This window comes from Pseudophryne corroboree, chromosome 5 (genome assembly GCF_028390025.1).
Source record: "Pseudophryne corroboree isolate aPseCor3 chromosome 5, aPseCor3.hap2, whole genome shotgun sequence".
Lineage (NCBI taxonomy): Eukaryota > Metazoa > Chordata > Amphibia > Anura > Myobatrachidae > Pseudophryne > Pseudophryne corroboree.
In genome coordinates, this window is record NC_086448.1 from 407335065 (window position 1) to 407362613 (window position 27549).

The 27549-nt window shown below is 48.4% G+C and overlaps 1 protein-coding gene across 6 annotated transcripts in view; it reads right to left on the reverse strand.

Moving 5' to 3' along the window:
* The window catches only part of MARCHF6 (membrane associated ring-CH-type finger 6), an 845067-nt gene that overhangs the window by 514782 nt on the left and 302736 nt on the right, over positions 1 to 27549 (reverse strand). For all 6 annotated transcript variants that reach the window (XM_063922758.1, XM_063922754.1, XM_063922757.1 and 3 more), the window contains one exon: positions 22811 to 22883. In XM_063922758.1, coding sequence (XP_063778828.1) covers positions 22811 to 22883 — 73 coding nt within the window. The remainder of the gene's footprint in view (positions 1 to 22810; positions 22884 to 27549) is intronic.

The window sequence follows — 27549 nt, forward strand, 5'->3', positions numbered from 1 at the left end:
CCCAAGAACAGCAGACGCGTCGCAGGAATCAGCTGTGACTTTGGGAAATTCAGAATCCAGCCGTGCTGATGCAGCACTTCCTGAGATAGTGCTACGCTGACTAGCAACTGCTCTTTGGACCTCGCCTTTATCAGGAGATCGTCCAAGTACGGGATAATTATAACTCCCTTCTTTTGGAGGAGTATCATCATTTCGGCCATTACCTTGGTAAATACCCTCGGTGCCGTGGACAGACCAAGCGGCAACGTCTGGCATTGGTAATGACAGTCCTGTACCACAAATCTGAGGTACTCCTGGTGAGGTGGGTAAATGGGTACATGCAGGTATGCATCCTTGATGACCAGCGACACAATAAAATCCCCCTCTTCCAGGCTTGCAATAACCGCCCTGAGCGATTCCATCTTGAACTTGAACTTCCTTATATAAGTGTTCAAGGACTTTAAATTTAGGATGGGTCTCACCGAACCGTCTGGTTTCGGTACCACAAACATTGTGGAATAGTAACCCCGCCCCTGTTGAAGGGGGGGTACCTTGATTATCACCTGCTGAAGGTACAGCTTGTGAATAGCCGCCAGTACTACCTCCCTTTCCTTGGGAGCAGCTGGCAAGGCCGATGTGAGGTAACGGCGAGGGGGAGTCGCCTCGAACTCCAGCTTGTATCCCTGAGATACCACTTGCAGTACCCAGAGATCCACCTGTGAGCAAACCCACTGGTCGCTGAAGTTCTGGAGACGCGCCCCCACCGCACCTGGCTCCCCCTGTGGAGCCCCAGCGTCATGCGGTGGACTTAGTGGAAGCAGGGGAGGATTTTTGTTCCTGGGAACTGGCTGTCTGGTGCAGCTTTTTCCCTCTCCCCTTGCCTCTGGGCACAAAGGAAGCACCTCTGATCCGCTTGCCTTTCTGAGGCCGAAAGGACTGTACCTGGTAATACGGTGCTTTCTTAGGCTGTGAGGAAACCTGAGGTAAAAATGTTGACTTTTCAGCTGTTGCTGTAGATACTAGGTCCGAGAGACCATCCCCAAACAATTCCTCACCCTTATAAGGCAAAACCTCCATGTGCCTTTTAGAATCAGCATCACCTGTCCACTGCCGAGTCCATAATACTCTCCTGGCAGAAATGGACATTGCATTAATTCTAGATGCCAGCCGGCAAATATCCCTCTGTGCATCCCTCATATATAAGACAACGTCTTTAATATGCTCTATGGTTAGCAAAATAGTATCCCTGTCGAGGGTATCAATATTATCTGACAGGGTATCAGACCAAGCTGCTGCAGCACTACACATCCATGCTGAAGCAATTGCAGGTCTCAGTATAGTACCTGAGTGTGTATACACAGACTTCAGGATAGCTTCCTGCTTTCTATCAGCAGGCTCCTTTAAGGCGGCCGTATCCTGAGACGGCAGTGCCACCTTTTTTGATAAGCGTGTGAGCGCCTTGTCCACCCTAGGGGATGTTTCCCAACGTAACCTATCCTCTGGCGGGAAAGGGTACGCCATCAGTAACCTCTTAGAAATCACTAATTTCTTATCGGGGGAACCCCACGCTTCTTCACACACTTCATTTAACTCATCAGATGGGGTTAAAGTCACTGGTTGCTTTTTCTCCCCAAACATAATACCCTTCTTAGTGGTACCCGGGTTAATGTCAGAAATGTGCAACACATTTTTCATTGCCGTAATCATGCAACGGATGGCCCTTGTGGATTGTACATTTGTCTCCTCCTCGTCTACACTGGAGTCAGACTCCGTGTCGACATCTGTGTCTGCCATCTGAGGTAGCGGGCGTTTTTGAGCCCCTGATGGCCTTTGAGACGCCTGGGCAGGCACGGGCTGAGAAGCCGGCTGTCCCACAGCTGTTACGTCATCCAACCTTTTATGCAATGAGTGGACACTGTCTGTTAATACCTTCCACATATCCACCCACTCTGGTGTCGGCCCCGCAGGGGGTGACATCACACTTATCGGCACCTGCTCCGCCTCCACATAAGCCTCCTCATCAAACATGTCGACACAGCCATACCGACACACCGCACACACACAGGGAATGATATGACTGAGGACAGGACCCCACTAAGTCCTTAGGGGAGACAGAGAGAGAGAGTATGCCAGCACACACCACAGCGCTATATATCACAGGGATTAACACTGTACTGAGTGATTTTTCCCAATAGCTGCTATTTATACACAATTTGCGCCTAAATTTATGTGCACCCCCTCTCTTTCTTACCCTTCTCGTAGTGTATACTGCAGGGGAGAGCCTGGGGAGCGTCCTTCCAGCGGAGCTGTGAAGAGAAAATGGCGCCGGAGTGCTGAGGAAGATAGCCCGCCCCCTCCGCGGCGGGCTTCTCCCGCTTTTTTAATAATGTTAATGGTGGGGGATTAGGCACATATACAGTGTTATACACTGTATTATGTGCAATTTTGCCAAAGGTATAGATATTGCAGCCCAGGGCGCGCCCCCCCCAGCGCCCTGCACCCACCAGTGCCCGGAGCGTGTGGTGTGCTGTGGGAGCAATGGCGCACAGCTGCAGTGCTGTGCGCTACCTTATTGAAGACCGGAGTCTTCAGCCGCCGATTTTCTCCTTCCGTCTTCTGGCTCTGCAAGGGGGACGGCGGCGCGGCTCCGGGAACGGACGATCGAGGTCGGGCCCTGTGTTCGATCCCTCTGGAGCTAATGGTGTCCAGTAGCCTAGAAGCACAAGCTAGCTGCAAGCAGGTAGGTTTGCTTCTCTCCCCTCAGTCCCTCGTAGCAGTGAGTCTGTTGCCAGCAGATCTCACTGAAAATAAAAAACCTAACAAATACTTTCTTTCTAGGAAGCTCAGGAGAGCCCCAAGGGTGCATCCAGCTCTGGCCGGGCACAGATTCTAACTGAGGTCTGGAGGAGGGGCATAGAGGGAGGAGCCAGTGCACACCAGATATAGTACCTAATCTTTCTTTTAAGAGTGCCCAGTCTCCTGCGGAGCCCGTCTATTCCCCATGGTCCTTACGGAGTACCCAGCATCCACTAGGACGTCAGAGAAATAAGATTTTACTTACCGGTAAATCTATTTCTCGTAGTCCGTAGTGGATGCTGGGGACTCCGTAAGGACCATGGGGAATAGACGGGCTCTGCAGGAGACCGGTACTTTAAGAAATAATTTGGATTCTGGTGTGTTCTGGCTCCTCCCTCTATGTCCCTCCTCCAGACCTCAGTTAGAGAAACTGTGCCCGGAAGAGCTGACAGTACAAGGAAAGGATTTTGGAATCCAGGGCAAGACTCATACCAGCCACACCAATCACACCGTATAACTTGTGATAACCTTACCCAGTTAACAGTATGAACAACAGAGCATCAGTTCAACCCTGATGCAACCATAACATAACCCTTATTTAAGCAATAACTATATACAAGCATTGCAGAAGAAGTCTGCACTTGGGATGGGCGCCCAGCATCCACTACGGACTACGAGAAATAGATTTACCAGTGAGTAAAATTTTATTTTCTCTAACGTCCTAGTGGATGCTGGGGACTCCGTAAGGACCATGGGGATAATAACAAAACTCCCAAACGGGCGGGAGAGTGCGGATGACTCTGCAGCACCGAATGAGCAAACACAAGGTCCTCCTCAGCCAGGGTATAAAACTTGACCAAGTAGCAGCTCGGCAAAGCTGTAATGCCGAGACCCCTCGGGCAGCCCAAGAAGAGGCCACCTTCCTTGTGGAGTGGGCTTTTACTGATTTTGGAGGCGGCAATCCAGCCGCAGAATGAGCCTGCTGAATCGTGTTACAGATCCAGCGAGCAATAGTTTGCTTTGAAGCATGAGCACCCAGCTTGTTGGATGCATACAGTATAAACAGCGACTCAGTTTTCCTGACTCTAGCCGTTCTGGCCACATAAACTTTCAAAGCCCTGACCACATCCAGTAACTCGGAATCCTCCAAGTCACGAGTAGCCACAGGCACCACAATAGGTTGGTTCATATGGAAAGATGACACCACTTTTGGCAGAAATTGTGGACGGGTCCGCAATTCTGCCCTGTCCACATGGAAAACCAGATAGGGGCTTTTATGTGACAAAGCCGCTAATTCTGACATACACCTAGCCGAAGCCAGGGCTAACAGCATGACCACCTTCCACGTGAGATATTTTAACTCCACGGTTTTTAGTGGCTCAAACCAGTGTTACTTCAGGAAACTCAACACCACGTTAAGATCCCAAGGTGCCACTGGAGGCACAAAAGGGGGCTGAATATGCAGCACTCCCTTTACAAACGTCTGAACTTCAGGCAAAGAAGCCAGTTCTTTTTGAAAGAAAATAGACAGGGCCGAAATCTGGACCTTAATGGAACCCAACTTTAGGCCCAAAGTCACTCCCGACTGTAGGAAGTGAAGGAAACGGCCCAGCTGGAATTCCTCCGTGGGGGCATTCCTGGCCTCACACCAAGCAACATATTTTCGCCATATACGGTGATAATGTTTAGCCGTCACGTCTTTCCTAGCCTTTATCAGCGTAGGAATAACCTCATCCGGAAAGCCATTTTCTGCTAGGATCCGGCGTTCAACCGCCATGCCGTCAAACGCAGCCGCAGTAAGTCTTGGAACAGACAGGGCCCCTGTTGCAACAAGCCCTGTCTTAAAGGCAGAGGCCATGGGTCCACTGTGAGCATTTCTTGCAGCTCTGGATACCAAGTCCTTCTTGGCCAATCCGGAGTAATGAGTATTGTTCTCACTCCTCTTTTCCTTATGATTCTCAGCACCTTGGGTATGAGAGGAAGAGGAGGAAATACATGAACCGACTGGAACACCCACGGTGTCACTAGTGCATCTACAGCTATCGCCTGAGGGTCTCTTGACCTGGCGCAATACCTCTGTAGCTTTTTGTTGAGGCGGGATGCCATCATGTCCACCTGTGGCAGTTCCAACCGACTTGCAATCTGCGTGAAGACTTCTTGATGAAGTCCCCACTGTCGGGTGGAGGTCGTGCCTGCTGAGGAAGCCTGCTTCCCAGTTGTCCACTCCCGGAATGAACACTGCTGACAGTGCGCTTACGTGATTCTCCGCCCAGCGAAGAATTCTGGTGGCTTCCGCCATTGCCACCCTACTCCTTGTGCCGCCTTGGCGGTTTACATGAGCCACTGCGGTGATGTTGTCTGACTAAATCAGAAACGATTGGTCGCGAAGCAGGGTCTCCGCTTGACGTAGGGCGGTTTATATAGCCCTTAGTTCCAGGATGTTGATGTGAAGGCAAGTCTCCTGAATTGACCACAGACCTTGGAAATTTCTTCCCTGTGTGACTGCCCCCCCCCCCCCCCACCCTCGGAGGCTTGCATCCGTGGTCACCAGGACCCAGTCCTGAATGCCGAATCTGCGGCCCTCGAGAAGGTGAGCACTCTGCAGCCACCACAGGAGAGACACCCTGGCCCTGGTGGATAGGGTGATCAGCCGATGCATCTGAAGATGTGATCCGGACCACTTGTCCAACAGATCCCATTGAAAGGTCCTCGCATGGAACCTGCCGAAGGGAATGGCCTCGTATGCTGCCACCATCTTTCCCAGGACTCGCGTGCAGTGATGCACCGACACCTGTTTTGGTTTTAATAGGTCTCTGACTAGTGTCATGAGCTCCTGAGCCTTCTCCATCAGGAGATAAACCCTCTTCTGGTCTGTGTCCAGAATCATGCCCAGGAAGGGCAGACAAGTCGTAGGAATCAGCTGCGACTTTGGAATATTTAGAATCCAGCCGTGCTGTTGTAACACTTCCAGAGAGCGTACTACGCTGATCAGCAACTGCTCTCTGGACCTCACCTTTATGAGGAGATCGTCCAAGTATGGGATAATAGTGACCCCTTGCTTTCGCAGGAGAACCATCATTTCCGCCATTACCTTGGTAAATATTTTCGGTGCCGTGGAGAGACCAAACGGCAACGTCTGGAACTGGTAATGACAATCCTGTACCACAAATCTGAGGTACGCCTGATGAGGTGGATAAATGGGGACATGAAGGTATGCATCCTTTATGTCCAGAGACACCATAAAATCCCCCCGTTCCAGGCTTGCGATGACAGCTCTGAGCGATTCCATCTTGAACTTGAACCTTTTCTGGTACATGTTCAGGGATTTTAAATTCAATATGGGTCTGACCGAACCGTCCGGTTTCGGTACCACAAACATGGTCGAATAATAACCCTTCCCTTGTTGAAGGAGGGGAACCTTGACCACCACCTGCTGAAGATGCAATTTGTGAATTGCAGCTAACACTATTTCCCTCTCTAAGGGGAAAGCTGGCAGGGCCGATTTGAGGTATCAGTGAGGGGGCATCTCTTCGAATTCCAGCTTGTATCCCGGAGACACAATCTCTATTGCCCAGAGATCCACCTGGGAGTGAACCCACTTGTGACTGAAATTTCGGAGACGCGCCCTCACCGGGCCTAGCTCCGCCTGTGGAGCCCCAGCGTCATGCGGTGGATTTAGTGGAAGCCGGGGAGGACTTCTGTTCCTGGGAACTAGCTGTTTTGTGCAGCTTCCTTCCTCTGCCCCTGCCTCTGGCAAGAAAGGACGCACCTCGGACTTTCTTGCCTTTTTGTGATCGAAAGGACTGCATTTGGTAATACGGTGCTTTCTTAGGTTGTGAGGGAACATATGGCAAAAAATGTGACTTTCCAGCAGTAGCTGTGGAGACCAGGTCCGAGAGACCCTCCCCAAACAATTCCTCACCCTTGTAAGGTAAAACCTCCATGTGCCTTTTTGAGTCGGCATCGCCTGTCCATTGCCGAGTCCACAGGACCCTTCTGGCAGAAATAGACATTGCATTTATTCTAGAGCCCAGTAGGCTAATGTCTCTTTGAGCATCTCTCATATATAGGACAGAGTCTTTTATATGCCCCAGGGTCATTAATATAGTATCCTTGTCTAAGGTATCAAGTTCCTCAGATAAGGTATCCGTCCATGCTGCTACAGCACTACACACCCAGGCAGACGCAATTGCCGGCCTTAGTAAGGTACCTGAATGTGTAGAAATGGACTTCAGGGTACACTCTTGCTTTCTATCCGCAGCATCTTTTAGGGTGGCCGTATCCTGTGACGGCAGGGCTACCCTCTTGGATAAGCGTGTTAGAGCTTTGTCCACCCTAGGGGAGGATTCCCAGCGTAACCTGTCCGTTGGCGGGAAGGGACATGCCATAAGCATCCTTTTAGAAATCTGCAGTTTTTTATCTGGAGATTCACAAGCCTATTCACATAACTCATTTAGCTCATGTGAAGGGGGAAAGGTCACCACCTGCCTTTTTTCCCCATACATATGAACCCTCTTGTCAGGGACTGGGGTTTCCTCTGTGATGTGCAACACATCCTTCATTGCTATAATCATATAACGGATGGCTTTAGCCAATTTAGGCTGTAATTTTGCATCATCGTTATCGACACTGGAGTCAGAATCCATGTCGGTATCTGTGTCAACAATTTGGGATAGTGGGCGCTTCTGAGACCCTGACTGCCTCTGCGACATAGGATCAGGCATGGGCTGACACCCCGACTGTATTAAGGTTTCAGCTTTATCCAACCTTTTATGCAAGGAATTAACATTATCACTTAAAACCTTCCACATATCCATAAAATCAGGATGTCGGCGCCGTCGGCGGAGACACCACATTAATTTGCTTCTGCTCTGTTTCCACATAGCCTTCCTCATCAAACATGTCGACACAAACGTACCGACACACCACATACACAGGGGATGCTCTTTTCTGAAGACAGTTCCCCCACAAGGCCCTTTGGAGAGACAGAGAGAGAGTATGCCAGCACACACCCCAGCGCTATATATCCCAGGAATCACAGTAACTTAGTGTTAACCCAGTAGCTGCTGTATATTATGTTTTTGCGCCTAATTTATGTGCCCCCCCTCTCTTTTTCCCTCTTCTACCGTGAATCTGCAGGGAAGAGCCTGGGGAGCTTCCTCTCAGCGAAGCTGTGGAGAGAAAATGGTGAGTGCTAAGGAAGAAGCCCCGCCCTGTCAGCGGCGGGCTTCTGTCCCGCGTTTCTGTAAAATAATAAGAATTTACTTACCGATAATTCTATTTCTCATAGTCCGTAGTGGATGCTGGGGACTCCGTAAGGACCATGGGGAATAGCGGCTCCGCAGGAGACTGGGCACATCTAAAGAAAGCTTTAGGACTAACTGGTGTGCACTGGCTCCTCCCCCCATGACCCTCCTCCAAGCCTCAGTTAGGATACTGTGCCCGGACGAGCGTACACAATAAGGAAGGATTTTGAATCCCGGGTAAGACTCATACCAGCCACACCAATCACACCGTATAACTTGTGATCTGAACCCAGTTAACAGTATGATAACAGAGGAGCCTCTGAAAAGATGGCTCCCAACAATAATAACCCGATTTTTGTAACAATAACTATGTACAAGTATTGCAGACAATCCGCACTTGGGATGGGCGCCCAGCATCCACTACGGACTATGAGAAATAGAATTACCGGTGAGTAAATTCTTATTTTCTCTAACGTCCTAAGTGGATGCTGGGGACTCCGTAAGGACCATGGGGATTATACCAAAGCTCACAAACGGGCGGGAGAGTGCGGATGACTCTGCAGCACCGAATGAGAGAACTCCAGGTCCTCCTCAGCCAGGGTATCAAATTTGTAGAATTTAGCAATTGTGTTTGCCCCTGACCAAGTAGCTGCTCGGCAAAGTTGTAAAGCCGAGACCCCTCGGGCAGCCGCCCAAGATGAGCCCACTTTCCTTGTGGAACGGGCTTTTACAGATTTTAGCTGTGGCAGGCCTGCCACAGAATGTGCAAGCTGAATTGTACTACAAATCCAACGAGCAATAATCTGCTTAGAAGCAGGAGCACCCAGCTTGTTGGGTGCATACAGGATAAACAGCGAGTCAGATTTCCTGACTCCAGCCGTCCAGGAAATATTTTCAGGGCCCTGACAACATCCAGCAACTTGGATTCCTCCAAGTCCCTAGTAGCCGCAGGCACCACAATAGGTTGGTTCAGGTGAAAACGCTGGAACCACCTTAGGGAGAAACTGAGGACGAGTCCTCAATTCCACCCTGTCCGAATGGAAAATCAGATAAGGGCTTTTACAGGATAAAGCCGCCAATTCTGACACGCGCCTGGCCCAGGCCAGGGCAAACAGCATGACCACTTTCCATGTGAGATATTTTAACTCCACAGATTTAAGTGGTTCAAACCAATGTGACTTTTGGAACCCAAACTACATTGAGATCCCAAATTGCCACTGGAGGCACAAAAGGAGGCTGTATATGCAGTACCCCTTTTACAAACGTCTAAACTTCAGGGACTGAAGCTAGTTCTTTTTTGGAAGAAAATTGACAGGGCCGAAATCTGAACCTTAATGGACCCCAATTTCAGGCCCATAGACACTCCTGTTTGCAGGAAATGTAGGAATCGACCCAGTTGAATTTCCTCCGTCGGGCCTTACTGGCCTCACACTACGCAACATATTTTCGCCAATTGCGGTGATAATGTTTTTGCGGTTACATCCTTCCTGGCTTTAGATCAGGATATGGATGACTTCATCCGGAATGCCTTTTTTTCCTTCAGGATCCGGTGTTCAACCGGCATGCCGTCAAACGCAGCCGCGGTAAGTCTTGGAACAGACTGGGTCCTTGCTGGAGCAGGTCCCTTCTTAGAGGTAGAGGCCACGGATCCTCCGTGAGCATCTCTTGAAGTTCCGGTTACCAAGTCCTTCTTGGCCAATCCGGAGCCACGAATATAGTGCTTTCTCCTCTCCATCTTATCAATCTCAGTACCTTGGGTATGAGAGGCAGAGGAGGGAACACATACACTGACTGGTACACCCACGGTGTTACCAGAGCGTCTACAACTATTGCCTGAGGGTCTCTTGACCTGGCGCAATACCTGTCGAGTTTTTTAATCATGTGGACGACTTCTGGGTGAAGTCCCCACTCTCCCGGGTGGAGGTCGTGCTGAGGAAGTCTGCTTCCCAGTTGTCCACTCCCGGAATGAATACTGTTGACAGTGATATCACATGATTTTCCGCCCCGCGAAGAATCCCTGCAGCTTCTGCCATTGCCCTCCTGCTTCTTGTGCCAACCTGTCTGTTTACGTGGGTGACTGCCATGATGTTGTCCGACTGTATCAACACCGGCTGACCTTGAAGCAGAGGTCTTGCTAAGCTTAGAGCATTGTAAATGGCCCTTAGCTTCAGGATATTTATGTGAAGTGATGTATCCAGGCTTGACCCTAAGCCCTGGATATTCCTTCCCTGTGTGACTGCTCCCCAGCCTCGCAGGCTGGCATCCGTGGTCACCAGGACCCAGTTCTGAATGCCGAATCTGCGGCCCTCTAGAAGATGAGCACTCTGCAACCACCACAGGATGGATACCCTTGTCCTTGGTGACAGGGTTATCCGCTGATGCATCTGAAAATGCGACCCGGACCATTTGTCCAGTAGGTTCCACTGGAAAGTTCTTGCGTGGAATCTAACGAATGGGATTGCTTCGTAGGAAGCCACCATTTTTACCCAGAACCCTTGTGCATTGATGCACTGAGACTTGGTTCGGTTTTAGGAGGTTCCTGACTAGCTTGGATAACTCCCTGGCTTTCTCTTCCGGGAGAAACACCTTTTTTCTGGACTGTGTCCAGGAACATCCCTAGGAAACAGAAAACAAGTCGTCGGAACCAGCTGCGATTTTGGAATATTGAGAATCCAATCGTGCTGCCGCAACACTACCTGAGATAGTGCTACACCGACTTCCAACTGTTCCCTGGATCTTACCCTTATCAGGGAATCGTCCAAGTAAGGGATAACTAAAATTTCCTTCCTTCGAAGGGATATCATTTCGGCCATTACCTTGGTAAAGACCCGGGGTGCCGTGGACCATCCCTACGGCAGCATCTGAACTGATAGTGACAGTTCTGTATCATAACCTGAGGTACCCTTGGTGAGAAGGGTAAATTTTGACATGAAGGTAAGCATCCTTGATGTCCCGAGACATCCTGTAGTCCCCTTCTTCCAGGTTCGCAATCACTGCTCTGAGTGACTCAATCTTGAATTTGAACCTCTGTATGTAAGTGTTCAAAGATTTTAGATTTAGAATCGGTCTCACCGAGCCGTCTGGCTTCGGTACCACAATAGTGTGGAATAATACCCCGTTCCCTGTTGCAGGAGGGGTACCTTGATTATCACCTGCTGGGAATACAGCTTGTGAATGGCTTCCAAAACTGCCTCCCTGTCAGAGGGGGACGTCGGTAAAGCCGACTTTTGGAAACGGCGAGGGGGAGACGTCTCGAATTCCAATATGTACCCTTGAGATATTACCTGAAGGATCCAGGGGTCTACTTGCGAGTGAGCCCACTGCGCACTGAAATTCATTGAGAACGGGCCCCCACCGTGCCTGAGCTTGTAAGGCCCTAGCGTCATACTGAGGGCTTGGCAGAGGCGGGAAAGGGTTTCTGTTCCTGGGAACTGGCTAATCTCTTCAGCCTTTTTCCTCTCCCTCTGTCACGAGCAGAAAAGAGGAACCTTTTGTCCGCTTGCTAACAAAGGACTGCACCTGATAATACGGCGTCTTATTTTGAGAGGCGACCTGGGGTACAAACGTGGATTTCCAAGTTGCTGCCGTGGCCACCAGGTCTAAAAGACCGACCCCAAATGTCCCTTTTCAATGGCAATACTTCCAAATGCCGTTTGGAATCCGCATCACCTGACCATTTTACTGGTAGAATTGGACAAACGCACTTATACTTGATGCCAGTCGGCAAATATTCCGCTGTGCATCATGCATATATAGAAATGCATCTTTTAAATGCTCTATAGGCAATAATATACTATCCTTATCTAGGATATCAATATTTCCAGTCAGGGAATCCGACCATGCCAACCCAGCACTGCACCTCCAGGCTGAGGCGATTGCTGGTCGCAGTATAACACCAGTATGTGTGTGAATACATTTTTGGATACCCTCCTGCTTTCTATCAGCAGGATCCTTAAGGGCGGCCATCTCAAGAGAGGGTAGAGCCCTTGTCCTTACAAGCGTGTGAGCGCCTTATCCCCCCTAGGGGGTGTTTCCCAACGCACCCTAACCTCTGGCGGGAAAGGGTATACAGCCAATACTTTTTAAGAAATTATCAATTGTTATCGGGGGGAAACCCACGCATCATCACACACCTCATTTTATTTCTCAGATTCAGGAAAACTACAGGTAGTTTTTCCCTCACCGAACATAATACCCCTTTTTGGTGGTACTCGTATTATCAGACATGTATAAAACATTTTCCATTGTCTCAATCATGTAACGTGTGGCCCTACTGGAAATCACGGTTGTCTTCACCGTCGACACAGGAGTAAGTATCCGTGTCGGCGTCTGTATCTGCCATCTGAGGTAACGGGCGCTTTAGAGCCCCTGACGGCCTATGAGACGTCTGGACAAGCACAAGCTGAGTAGCCGGCTGTCTCATGTCAACCACTGTTTTTTTATACAGAGCTGACACTGTCACGTAATTTTCAACAGTACATCCACTCAGGTGTCGACCCCCTAGGTGGTGACATCACTGTTACAGACACTCTGCTCCGTCTCCGCATCATTTTTCTCCTCATACATGTCGACACAAACGTACAGACACACAGCACACACACAGGGAATGCTCTGATAGAGGACAGGACCCCACTAGCCCTTTGGGGAGACAGAGGGAGAGTATGCCAGCACACACCAGAGCGCTATATATATATACAGGGATAACCTTATATAAGTGTTTTTCCCCTTATAGCTGCTGTATGTTTTAATACTGCGCCTAATTAGTGCCCCCCTCTCTTTTTTTAACCCTTTCTGTAGCGTAGTGACTGCAGGGAAGAGACCGGGAGCTTCCCTCCAACTGAGCTGTGAGGGAAAATGGCGCCAGTGTGCTGAGGAGATAGGCTCCGCCCCCTTTTCGGCAGTCTTATCACCCGTTTTTCTGTATATTTTGGCAGGGGTTAAATGCATCCATATAGCCCAGGAGCTATATGTGATGCATTTTTTGCCATGTAAGGTATTTTTATCCTGTTTTATTGCGTCTCAGGGCGCCCCCCCCAGCGCCCTGCACCCTCAGTGACCGGAGTATGAAGTGTGCTGAGAGCAATGGCGCACAGCTGCACTTATTGAAGACAGGAACGTCTTCTGCCGCCGATTTTTCCGGACCTCTTCGCTCTTCTGGCTCTGTAAGGGGGCCGGCGGCGCGGCTCCGGGACCCATCCAGGCTGGGCCTGTGATCGTCCCTCTGGAGCTAATGTCCAGTAGCCAAGAAGCCCAATCCACTCTGCACTCAGGTGAGTTCGCTTCTTCTCCCCTTAGTCCCTCGATGCAGTGAGCCTGTTGCCAGCAGGTCTCACTGAAAATAACAAACTTAAACTAAAACTTTCACTAAGAAGCTCAGGAGAGCCCCTAGTGTGCACCCTTCTCGTCGGGCACAGAAATCTAACTGAGGCTTGGAGGAGGGTCATGGTGGGAGGAGCCAGTGCACACCAGTTAGTCCTAAAGCTTTCTTTAGATGTGCCCAGTCTCCTGCGGAGCCGCTATTCCCCATGGTCCTTACGGAGTCCCCAGCATCCACTTAGGACATTAGAGAAATTATGGCGGGGACTCATACATATATACAGTGCCCAACTGTATATATGTCCAACTTTTGCCAAGAGGTCCTAATTGCTGCCCAGGGCGCCCCACCCCCCTGCGCCCTGCACCCTACAGTGACCGGAGTATGTGGGTGTAGTGTGGGAGCAATGGCGCACAGCTGCAGTGAAGACTGGAGTCTTCTGCCGCCGATTTTGAAGTCTTCTTGCTTCTTTCACCCGGCTTCTGTCTTCCGGCTCAGCGAGGAGGACGGTGGCGCGGCTCCGGGATCGGACGACAAAGGGTGAGATCCTGTGTACGATCCCTCTGGAGCTAATGGTGTCCAGTAACCTAAGAAGCAGGACCTATCTTCAGAGAGTAGGGCTGCTTCTCTCCCCTCAGTCCCATGATGAAGGGAGCCTGTTGCCAGCATATCTCCCTGAAAATAAAAAACCTAACAACATACTTTCTTATAGCAAGCTCAGGAGAGCCCACTAAACAGCACCCAGCTCGTCCGGGCACAGATTCAAACTGAGGTCTGGAGGAGGGACATAGAGCCAGAACACACCAGAATCCAAATTCTTTCTTAAAGTGCCCCGTCTCCTGCGGAGCCCGTCTACTCCCCATGGTCCTTACGGAATCCCCAGCATCCACTAGGACGTTCGAGAAATAACCCGCCCAAATCTAACTCTGCACAGGTTATATCTGCCCCACCTGCAGTGCACATGGTTATGCCCATTAGCTAACAAATTTGCTGCTGCTATCAGGTCTGAATTAGCCCCAACGTACAGTACACAGTGTCCTCGGTAAGTGTTTTTGCACTGAAAATCCTGTAACCTCCACCAGGGTCCCTTTATATAACTTTTCTGGGAGGAGGTTTGTGTCCTCAATATTACAATCTTTAACATCTCACTCTCACCAGACCCAGTGCTCAGGGCAGTCTTTTCATATGGGCTCAATGGGAAGTTGCCCAAGAACCCCAAGAGTCTAAGAGCCAAACACCAAACACTGGTAACTGAAGGTCCCCTCTTTCCAAGGGTACCAGATTTTTTTTTAAATCGACCCTGGGGAACTGGACATTTCAAACTTCAAAGTAGTGGTCACATCTGAGCCTGTTAATTGCTCTACCCAAGATATCTCAGGTTCTGTCTGACAAAGTAATTCTGAGGGTAAACTCCAAAAGCTGGGACTCTCCCCTTTCGATGGACACTGGTAGCTTGTCACTACTATGCCAAGTACTAGACATAATCAGCATTCCAGCAGCTGGTCCCTGCTCTAGCTCCACATGCCTGGTATGCAGTTTTATATTTTCATCGGGGGATTGCTCTGGCTCCTGAACCCTGGTCCCCAAGTCCCCTGCACGTCCTGAAAGGTGGGACTCTATTTTTGTATCCCAACAAAAGCCAAGAAATCTATTTCCCACCAGAAAATTATGAATATTAAGCCCACTGCACTATCCACCCCTCCCCTGCGTATTAAACACTCCCTACCACCCTGAAGTCCTGTACTGGGGAACATTCATTCAGCCCATTCCCCCTTCTACAGTTTAGTGTTCTCCCTCCAACCCCATCTCCCACCATCTCTGCAGTAAAGGAGTAATTAGCAGAAATTACCACTCCAGGTCCTACCTGCTGAGGGGAAGATAGAAACCCTGCCCCTATCGACCGCAGGACACCAAAGCTGCCGCTGATAGCAGCCGCCACCCTTTCCGCTGGAGGATGGGTAGGGGGCCCAGTGCATTGCTTTGCCCAGGGGCCTACACTGCTGTTACGACAACCCTGCCAGTGTTATTCCAAAACCATAGGTATAGTCTTACAGATTGCATATCGAATCATTATTTCCTTGGGCATATCCTTATAGCAACTGGATTCAGTATAGAACAACATTTAAAGTCCTACTCCCTACCTCATACAGCCAGGGGTTATATCCAAGATCAACAACCATTTTTAAATGGAAACTGCAGTAACACCATATAGTACTGCACACAAGTCTCATCACTATTCATAAAATCAATATATTATGGAGGAAGAGGTGGCATCACTCCCGCACTACAACTTGGATGAAGGTGAAAGTTCAAACTTCTGTTTATAAAATCTTTGCTTACCATACTACAATGTGTCCACTCACATCAAGCCCCCCTGCACGTTAAATAGCTCTTCTAATTCCGACATGTTGTATTGTGACTTGGTAGCACTGAATGTCTTTTCATGCAACTTTTTCCATTAAAATGTGCCTTATTGCAAAATGATGCGAATAGGATGCATAAGCAGCTTTTACCGATTAAAATTATATGTGGCAAGCCTATAATCCGTGTCCGACCGTGGTTTTATCTGCATACAAAAAGCTATGCTTCAGTGTTTTCCTAGCATTCCATATGTAGAAAAATAAGATTTTACTTACCGATAAATCTATTTCTCGTAGTCCGTAGTGGATGCTGGGGACTCCGTCAGGACCATGGGGATTAGCGGCTCCGCAGGAGACAGGGCACAAAACTAAAGCTTTAGGATCAGGTGGTGTGTACTGGCTCCTCCCCCTATGACCCTCCTCCAAGCCTCAGTTAGGATACTGTGCCCGGACGAGCGTACACAATAAGGAAGGATATTGAATCCCGGGTAAGACTCATACCAGCCACACCAATCACACCGTATAACTTGTGATCTAAACCCAGTTAACAGTATGACAAACGTAGGAGCCTCTGAACAGACGGCTCACAACAATAACAACCCGATTTTTTTGTAACAATAACTATGTACAAGTATTGCAGACAATCCGCACTTGGGATGGGCGCCCAGCATCCACTACGGACTACGAGAAATAGATTTATCGGTAAGTAAAATCTTATTTTCTCTGACGTCCTAAGTGGATGCTGGGGACTCCGTCAGGACCATGGGGATTATACCAAAGCTCCCAAACGGGCGGGAGAGTGCGGATGACTCTGCAGCACCGAGTGAGAGAACTCCAGGTCCTCCTCAGCCAGGGTGTGCCCCTGACCAAGTAGCAGCTCAGCAAAGTTGTAAAGCCGAGACCCCTCGGGCAGTCGCCCAAGATGAGCCCACCTTCCTTGTGGAATGGGCATTTATATATTTTGGCTGTGGCAGTCCTGCCACAGAATGTGCAAGCTGAATTGTACTACACATTCAACTAGCAATCGTCTGCTTAGAAGCAAGAGCACCCAGTTTTTTGGGTGCATACAGGATAACAGCAAGTCAGTTTTCCTGACTCCAGCCGTCCTGGAAATCTATATTTTCAGGGCCCTGACAACATCTAGCAACTTGGAGTCCTCCAAGTCTCTAGTAGCCGCAGGTACCACAATAAGCTGGTTCAGATGAAACGCTGACACCACCTTAGGGAGAAACTGGGGACGAGTCCGCAGCTCTGCCCTGTCCGAATGGACAATCAGATATGGGCTTTTGTGAGACAAAGCCGCCAATTCTGACACTCGCCTGGCCGAGGCCAGGGCCAACATCATGGTCACTTTCCATGTGAGATATTTCAAATCCACAGATTTGAGCGGTTTAAACCAACGTGATTTGAGGAATCCCAGGACTACGTTGAGATCCCACAGTGCCACTGGAGGCACAAAAGGGAGTTGTATATGCAGTACTCCCTTGTCAAATTTCTGGACTTCAGGAACTGAAGCCAATTCTTTCTGGAAGAAAATCGACAGGGCCGAAATTTGAACCTTAATGGACCCCAATTTGAGGCCCATAGACACTCCTGTTTGCAGGAAATGCAGGAATCGACCGAGTTGAAATTTCTTCGTGGGGCCTTCCTGGCCTCACACACGCAACATATTTTCGCCACATGTGGTGATAATGTTGTGCGGTCACCTCCTTCCTGGCTTTGACCAGGGTAGGAATGACCTCTTCCGGAATGCCTTTTTCCCTTAGGATCCGGCGTTCAACTGCCATGCCGTCAAACGCAGCCGCGTTAAGTCTTGGAACAGACATGGTACTTGCTGAAGCAAGTCCCTTCTTATCGGCAGAGGCCCTGAGTCCTCTGTGAGCATCTCTTGAAGTTCCGGGTACCAAGTCCTTCTTGGCCCATCCGGAGCCACGAGTATAGTTCTTACTCCTCTACGTCTTATAATTCTCAGTACCTTTGGTATGAGAAGCAGAGGAGGGAACACATACACCGACTGGTACACCCATGGTGTTACCAGAACGTCCACAGCTATTGCCTGAGGGTCTCTTGACCTGGCGCAATACCTGTCTAGTTTTTTGTTCAGGCGGGACGCCATCATGTCCACCTTTGGTCTTTCCCAACGGTGCACAATCATGTGGAAAAAACTTCTCGATGAAGTCCCCACTCTCCCGGGTGGAGGTCGTGCTGAGGAAGTCTGCTTCCCAGTTGTCCACTTCCGGAATGAAAAACTGCTGACAGTGCTATCACATGATTTTCCGCCCAGCGAAGAATCCTTGCAGTTTCTGCCATTGTCCTCCTGCTTCTTGTGCCGCCCTGTCTGTTTACGTGGGCGACTGCCGTGATGTTGTCCCACTGGATCAATACCGGCTGACCTTGAAGCAGAGGTCTTGCTAAGCTTAGAGCATTGTAAATTGCTCTTAGCTCCAGTATATTTATGCGGAGGGAAGTCCCCAGACTTGATCACACTCCCAGAAATTTTTTCCCTGTGTGACAGCTCCCCAGCCTTTCAAGCTGGAATCCGTGGTCACCAGGACCCAGTCCTGAATGCATAACTGTGGCCCTTTAGTAGATGAGCACTCTGCAGCCACCACAGAAGAGACACCCTTGTCCTTGGAGACAGGGTTATCCGCTGATGCATCTGAAGATGCGATCCGGACCATTTGTCCAGCAGATCCCACTGAAAAGTTCTTGCGTGAAATCTGCCGAATGGAATCGCTTCGTAAGAAGCCACCATTTTTCCCAGGACCCTTGTGCCATGATGCACTGACACTTTTCCTGGTTTTTGGAGGTTCCTGACTAGCTCGGATAACTCCTTGGCTTTCTCCTCCGGGAGAAACACCTTTTTCTGGACTGTGTCCAGAATCATCCCTAGGGACAGCAGACGTGTCGTCGGAGACAGCTGCGATTTTGGAATATTTAGAATCCACCCGTGCTGTCGTAGAACTACTTGAGATAGTGCTACTCAGACCTCCAACTGTTCTCTGGACCTTGCCCTTATCAGGAGATCGTCCAAGTAAGGGATAATTAAGACGCCTTTTCTTTGAAGAAGAATCATCATTTCGGCCATTACCTTGGTAAAGACCCGGGGTGCCGTGGACAATCCAAACGGCAGCGTCTGAAACTGATAGTGACAGTTTTGTACCACGAACCTGAGGTAACCTTTGTGAGAAGGGCAAATTTGGACATGGAGGTAAGCATCCTTGATGTCCAGGGACACCATATAGTCCCCTTCTTCATGGTTCGCTATCACTGCTCTGAGTGACTCCATTTAGAATAGGTCTCACCTAGCCGTCTGGCTTCAGTACCACAATATAGTGTGGAATAATACCCCTTTACTTGTTGTAGGAGGGGTACTTTGATTATCACCTGCTGGGAATACAGCTTGTGAATTGTTTCCAATACTGCCTCCCTGTCGGAGGTAGACGTTGGTAAAGCAAACTTCAGGAACCTGCGAGGGGGAGACGTCTCGAATTTCCAATCTGTACCCCTGGGATACTACTTGTAGGATCCAGGGGTCCACTTGCGAGTGAGCCCACTGCGTGCTGAAACTCTTGAGACGACCCCCCACCGCACCTGTTTGTACGGCCCCAGCGTCATGCTGAGGACTTGGCAGAAACGGTGGAAGGCTTCTGTTCCTGGGAATGGGCTGCCTGCTGCAGTCTTCTTCCCTTACCTCTATCCCTGGGCAGATATTATGGGGACGAAAGGACTGAGGCTGAAAAGACTATGTCTTTTTCTGCTGAGATGTGACTTGGGGTAAAAAAAAAAAGGTGGATTTTCTAGCCGTTGCCGTGGCCACCAGGTCCGATGGACCGACCCCAAATAACTCCTCCCCTTTATACGGCAATACTTCCATGTGCCGTTTGGAATCTGCATCACCTGACCACTGTCGTGTCCATAAACATCGTCTGGCAGATATGGACATCGCACTTACTCTTGATGCCAGAGTTTCGCATATATAGAAATGCATCTTTTAAATGCTCTATAGTCAATAAAATACTGTCCCTGTCAAGGGTATCAATATTTCCAGTCAGGGAATCCGACCAAGCCACCCCAGCGCTGCCCATCCAGGCTGAGGCGATCGCTGGTCGCAGTATAACACCAGTATGTGTGTATATACTTTTTAGGATATTTTCCAACCTCCTATCAGTTGGCTCCTTGAGGGCGTCCGTATCTGGAGACGGTAACGCCACTTGTTTTTACAAGCGTGTGAGCGCCTTATCCACCCTAAGGTGTGTTTCCCAACGCGCCATAACTTCTGGCGGGAAAGGGTATACCGCCAATAATTTTCTATCGGGGGAAACCCACGCATCATCACACACTTCATTTAATTTATCTGATTCAGGAAAAACCACATGTAGTTTTTTCACACTCCACATAATACCCTTTTTTGTGGTACTTGTAGTATCAGAAATATGTAACATCTCCTTCATTGCTCTTAACAAGTAACGTGTGGCCCTAAAGGAAAATACGTTTGTTTCTTCACCGTCGACACTGGAGTCAGTGTCCGTGTCGACCGACTGAGGTAAAAGGACGTTTTAACGCCCCTGACGGTGTTTTAGACGCCTGGACAGGTACTAATTGGTTTGCCGGCCGTCTCATGTCGTCAACCGACCTTGCAGCGTGTTGACATTATCACGTAATTCCTTAAATAAGCCATCCATTCCGGTGTCGACTCCCTAGAGAGTGACATCACCATTACCGGCAATTGCTCCGCCTCCTCGCCAACATCGTCCTCATACATGTCGACACACAAGTACCGACACACAGCACACACACAGGGAATGCTCTGATAGAGGACAGGACCCCACTAGCCCTTTGGGGAGACAGAGGGAGAGTTTGCCAGCACACACCAAAAACGCTATATTATACAGGGACAACCTTTATATAAGTGTTTTTCCCTTATAGCATTTTAATATATATATACATATCGCCAAATAAGTGCCCCCCCTCTCTGTTTTAACCCTGTTTCTGTAGTGCAGTGCAGGGGAGAGCCTGGGAGCCTTCCCACCAGCATTTCTGTGAGGGAAAATGGCGCTGTGTGCTGAGGAGAATAGGCCCCGCCCCCTTTTCGGCGGGCTTCTTCTCCCGTTTTTCTGAGACCTGGCAGGGGTTAAATACATCCATATAGCCTCCAGGGGCTATATGTGATGTATTTTTAGCCAGAATAAGGTATTATACATTGCTGCCCAGGGCGCCCCCAGCAACGCCCTGCACCCTCCGTGACCGTTGGTGTGAAGTGCGTGACAACAATGGCGCACAGCTGCAGTGCTGTGCGCTACCTTCATGAAGACTGAAAAGCCTTCTGCCGCCGGTTTCTGGACCTTCAATCTTCAGCATCTGCAAGGGGGGTCGGCGGCGCGGCTCCGGGACGAACCCCAGGGTGAGACCTGTGTTCCGACTCCCTCTGGAGCTAATGGTGTCCAGTAGCCTAAGAAGCCAATCCATCCTGCACGCAGGTGAGTTGAACTTCTCTCCCCTAAGTCCCTCGATGCAGTGAGCCTGTTGCCAGCAGGACTCACTGAAAATAAGAAACCTAAAACTTTTTCTAAGCAGCTCCTTAAGAGAGCCACCTAGATTGCACCCTGCTCGGACGGGCACAAAAACCTAACTGAGGCTTGGAGGAGGGTCATAGGGGGAGGAGCCAGTACACACCACCTGATCCTAAAGCTTTAGTTTTGTGCCCTGTCTCCTGCGGAGCCGCTAATCCCCATGGTCCTGACGGAGTCCCCAGCATCCACTTAGGACGTCAGAGAAACACTATTGTAGTATTTCGTATGCAGATACAAGGTGCACACAGAATATATCATTGTAATCAGCAGAGTCTACTTGTGCGTATTATCTGCATATCAATGCGAATAAGATAACCTTCCGACAAAAAAAAAGGCTACTGCTGACAGAGTTACACAGGACCTGTAGGCTCATGCACGCCAGGCATCTCCCGTTGCGTGGTATACTGAGGTAAGATGTATGGGGAAACATCTGTATACAACAATGCACTCTGTAAATCTTATGCATACAGATGTGTCCTCATATCTAGCCTCAATACAACATGCGCCACAAACAATCCCTCCCCACCTCTGCATTAACTAACCCTCCAGGCAACAAACCCCTACTGCCAAACTAAAGGGGTATTCTCCAGGCAAAACACCCCTCTGCAGCCAGCCCCCAGGTAAACAATCCCCCCTGTCCTGTGGCTACATCACTACCCCTCCGAAAACCGCAATTCCAGTCATGCACAGACCCTATCTTTAAGAGCTATACGCAGGAAGAGTTTGGCAGCGACGGACAGGCATAACAGTCAGCGCAGGTTGTGGCACACAGGCACAACAGCCAGTGTGGACCGGGACAGACACTCAACCCATGCACTCTTCTGGCTGAAACGGCCGCCGCAATACAGGCACACCCACAAATCTCAGCTTAGGCTGAAGAGGATCTGCTTCCTCCCTCCCTGCATAACCTAATAATGCAGCAAAATGTACGGACCATGATGACCTGGTCCTTGGGATTTCTCGAGCCCTGCCTTAGAAATTTGTTATATAGATTGTCAAAAAATCCAAGAAGCCTGCAGAACGAGTGAGGGCATGTGAACTCAATGCCATGTTAACCTGAAAGCTGTTCTATCAGGGTGATTGTCAAAGGGCATTTCAAATGCCTACTTATACACTACTTTGACCTTAAAAGGTTTGATTGCTTTTTTTCAATTCTTACATGCTTTATAGTTTCCTATTTATTCTGCATTTAAATTTACTACATAGTACAATATACATGTAAATAAAAATATCTATAAAAGCAACAACAAGATAGTTGTAAAGTGATTGATGCAGTTAGTTCAAAGAATACGAAAACAAAACCATACTGTATGCCATATTAAAAATAAAAAAACGAGTGTTTTCCCTTTCTTTAAGTGTGCAAGAAGAGTGCAATTAAAAATGATAAAATCAAATATTTGCAAAGACAACACAAAGCTCAATTGTAAATTTACATATTGTACAAATGCAACTTTAGATTCAAATGAGGGAAAATAAAAGTGAAGTTATCATACAAGTCCCCAAAATGCATGACTGTGCTAATGATATGAATTTTATACTTACGTAGACAGCATATCTAAGGGCAGGGTCAATAGTGAGCTCACAGAGCCAGTAAATAAGCACTTGTAAATACGACCTATGAAGGGAAAGATAAGTTTTACTGGACTGTAATTTGTTCTCAAGCAAACATAAAAATGTACATCTGCAACATGCGGATTATAATTACAAATTGAATGATAATGTTTTCATAGCTAGATTATGCTTTAAAAGAGCAAACCCAGAACATTAATAAATCAATAAATATCACCTTTGTCACACTGAGGCAAAATTAGAGAATCCACAGAGGTCTTTTTTCCCAACATTTTTCAAAACCACTTGTTACAGTTTCATTCTCTGTAATTATTTAGCAGAATTTTGAACATTACTCTATTTTTTTTTAATTAACTTTTCTAAAAAGTTTTCAAAATTGCCTTGTTTGCCTTTAAGTGACTTGCTAATAAGGAAGACAATTATAATTGGCTTAGCAAATAGCATATGGGAGACCTGTAGAGTAAAATAGGTAAAGTTTACAATACATTTACTTACAGGCGGTTGGCTTATCGCAGTTTCGCAAAAATGTCTATAAAACATCTGCTTTCAAATTTTCAAGCCTACAAATAATAATAAAATAGACAGATACTATTTATGCATCTGCCTAATCCTTTCTTTCCCGTATTGGGGTTATATGATGTGTATACCCATATTTAGTTTATAAACCCTCTGTGTGTGTCTATATGTATGGAACACCTCATTCCATCTAGACACCTCAGTTATGTGCCCACTCCCAGGTCTCTGCTATACCCACGTTCTCCTCGTGCCAATTTAACACTAGGAGACATTCCTTTATATAATCCACTACACATATAGAGACATATATATTTCTATTATGTCTTTATGATTTTTTATAGTACCTGCATATTATTTTATTTTTTGTAGGTTTGGCACCTATACCATGTCCATAATACTTTTATATTCACAATATACTACTAGTAATAGCGTTTCTCCCCTGGCCGTTTCCAGAAGTGACGTCTGCGCTCCAGGATCTGGAGCGCAGACACACTTCAAGGGCGCTAAGGCCATATGCCGTTTTGTCCTCCTCACTATTTACTAGTACAATCCACCAGTGTCCGCCCACTACTAGTATCCACATACTAATGAAGTATAACAAGTTGTATTACATGCGTGTTCCAGAATGTGGAACGCATCAGCTGTTCTGGCTGGGCGGGATTGGCGCCATTTTCACCGTTTCCTATGGGTATTTAGCAGGGGCCTGGTAGGCATAGTCCTCAGTTCCAGATCCCTACTGTTGACTGCTGTTACCATGTGTACCTGTGACTGTTGCTGCACCTTGAGAAAGGTCCTTATTTAGACCGAAACGTCTGAACCCTGTAACCTCTTAGAACTGAGTTTTTTTCGTGGTTTTCATTTTTTTTTAATAAATTGATTTGTTGTTTATATAGAAGTCTGGAGAGTGCCATCATTTCCACAGTTGTGGAAAACAATGCACTGTACTATAGGTCCCACCTTTCTGTGGGTTGGACTCTGATTTGGCACCCCAGTGGCTGTTAAGGTGTGGCGAGAGTGCAGGATTTCTATATATACATATACACACACATACATATATGTCGAGTATCACTTATCCAAAATCTCACATTTTTAGGTCCCCTACTGAATTATATATTATACTAACTGATTCATCGCACCATACGGGTGCTCTTCACACAGTCGTAAGGGGCTACTGACAAGCCCTTGTGGCGTGCAAGATTTGTATTCTATGGAGTATTACCTCCAATCATGTGCGAGTGGTTAAATATTGCATGGACAAAGGGCGTGCAATGGTTAAGGGGTCGTAGCCCCTTTCAACGGCGTGAACAGCGCACATATCGCATGAATGAATCACCTAGTAGGTCTATGGTTGGGGGAGTGGTGGGTGCAGGGGAGATGCGGATCGGGGAGGGGGTCAAGGGGTGCCGGAGGGGCGATGGCGGTGGTGCCGCGATTGGGGGAGGGGCTGGTGTGGTGGTGCCGTGGGTGGGGGAGGGGGCCCGAAGCCAACGCTGGTGGGGGAGGAGCAGTTGCGGGGGGTGCTGTGTGTGGGCGAGGGGTGGATGCGGGGGCACTGCGGGTGGGGGAGGGGGTCCAGAGCCACAGCGGGTGGTGGAGAGAGGGGGGGTGCCGCGGATGGAGTATGGAGATACTGAGAGTGGGGGAGGGGTGGGTAATGCTTCTCCTCCTGGAAGCAGCTAAGCTGCTGTTCCCCCTTTGACAGTGGCTCTCCCGGAGACTCGCACAGCAGCCAGACACTTTTGTTAGCGCCGGTGTCCTAACGTGCCACATTACAGGGAAGAAGATGAACTCAAACTACAGCTCCCAGCAGGCCTTAAGCGCTGGAATGCTTCAGCGCTAAGGGTTGCTGGGAGCTGTAGTTTATTTAGTGCATCTACTTACCTGTAATGCCGCACTTTGGGACACCGGCGCTAACAATAGTAAAATCAATATAAAGGGTGAGAGTGTTGTCCAGTGTCAGTGACACTGCACACCCACTGCTCTGCACAGCACCGTAACCTTTTACTGGTACACTGATTCAGCGTCCAGACATTACCCTAGGCGATATCACCCACTCTATCAGTTACATTAGCCATCTCGGGGCTTCCAGGCCAGCAGCTGTGTTGTGGAGTCAGGGCCTCTGGGGATCTGGGCGTGGCTGTGGCGGGGAGGCACTTCTGTGACATCACACGCAGAGGAGGCTCCGGGGCTCAGAGAGTATGCGGAGCGGGGAGGTCTATCATACACATCTATGCCAGTGACCAGAGAAGCTTTTGTTCCACCTGCGCCGTGGCTAGGGAGTGGGGATTGTTGATGCCGGACGGGGCAGGCGGACTGGCAGCAGGACATAGGTGAAAAAAAGTGATTTTACTGCAGCATCCTATCTGCAGCGCAGAGACTTGCTGCAGATGAAGTGGCATACCCTCCAACTGACAACAGATGGATGTCATAGACACCCAAATCCCAGGCGCAAATACTAAATTGAATTATTCACTTGAATTGGGTGAACACCAGCTGCACAGACTAGGCCTTGCAAGGGCCTGAAATTATACTTAAATACAAAAAAAAAAAAAAATTATACTTAAATACAAAAAAAAAAGGGGGGTGTGTCTGTGCGCTTAGTGACTCCCAATAGAGTGATATCAGGTGAGTGTTTGCCTTTACTTAATAACCAAGAGACTTGTTAAATTATATTCTTTTACTGTAATCAATTCACATTACACTTAAATAGATACATTTGTTAAAACATGAATAAAAAATGTAACTGCTTGATTGTTAGTACATTTCAACCGGAATGCATTCCTTATTTAATACATTAATGTAATAATATACAGCCGCTTTTATTCAATTGGTTAAACCCGTGTTTGATACAAAGGTAACCAATCTATTTAAAACCATAAATCATCTAATGAATTTTGCCGTTATTGCCACATTTATCTCATTACTATATGCCAGTTATTAGTAATATATATATGGTATTATAAAAGTCTCCACTGTAACCTGTCACTGGCGTCCCAGTGCAGGATTGGTTTTTCCTGGTATGTTTTGCCCGTTAGCACGGGGTTATAATTACCCTTTCCTGGGAATGTCCTCCGTTTTAGCACTATAGCACAAGTGCACAGATAGATTTTAGGTATGTACCTTTTGGAGTTCCCGGCTCATGGGCAGCGTTTAGAAGCACACAGTCAGCGGTGGTAGACGTGGAGACTTTCACAGGTTGTCGGCACTACACTCGGTAGCGTTTGAGAGGCTCTGATTGGAGTGTGCCGTGGGTATAGATGTCCTTAATGGATACGTGCACTGTGAGCGGCAGCCAGACACATTGAGTGCGGCGAGGGGTAATCAGCAGGACCGGCACGGCTGAGAGCAGCGGACACGGTGAATGCGGCTGGAGCTGCAATCAGCGGCTGTAAGCGGCGGTCCAGCACATGCAGTGCGGCAAGTGAGCAGCAGGACCGGCACAGCTGGGAACGGCAGACACGGCAGATGCAGCCAGAGATATCAATCAGCAGTTTGAAAAAATCGGGTGATGACTTTTTGGAAGGTACTGTACCTTCTTTTTTTTTTTATGGTCTGTACCAATATCTGCTCTCCAACCTTCCATTGAAAATATAGTCAAAGGGGCGTGGCCAAATCCCTTGACCCGTGGTCCCACACCCTTTTTTATTTTGTACCGGGTTTTTATCTGTGTAAATTGTTGAAGGGTATGTTGCTGCAGATGCAGTGGGCCTATTTTTGGGTGTGGACCTGGAGCTGCAGCTCCATCAGCCTCATTGTTAATCCTGCTCTGGGAACACACAGCAGCCAAAGGGCAGAGCATCACATTGGATGTTACCTGTGTGGTGTGATAGACCTGCTGCGTTATCCACACAGTCAGAATAACAGATCTGGGCCATTATACAGGGGAGAAGGGCCCTAGTCAGGGACGTGACCAAGAGCCCGATAGTCGTTCTGTCAGAGTAACAGAATTCCTCTGTGGAGAGAGGAGAACGTTCCAGAAGGACAACCATCTCTTTAGCAATCAACCAATCAGGCCTATATGCTAGAGTGGCCATATGGAAGACACTCCTTAGTAAAAAGCACACGGCAGCCTGCATGGTGTTAGCCAAAATGCACCGGAAGGACTCTCAGACCATGAGAAACAAAAGTCTCTGGTCTGAAGAGACAAAGATTGAACTCTTTGGCATGAATTCCAGACATCATGTTTGAAGAAAACA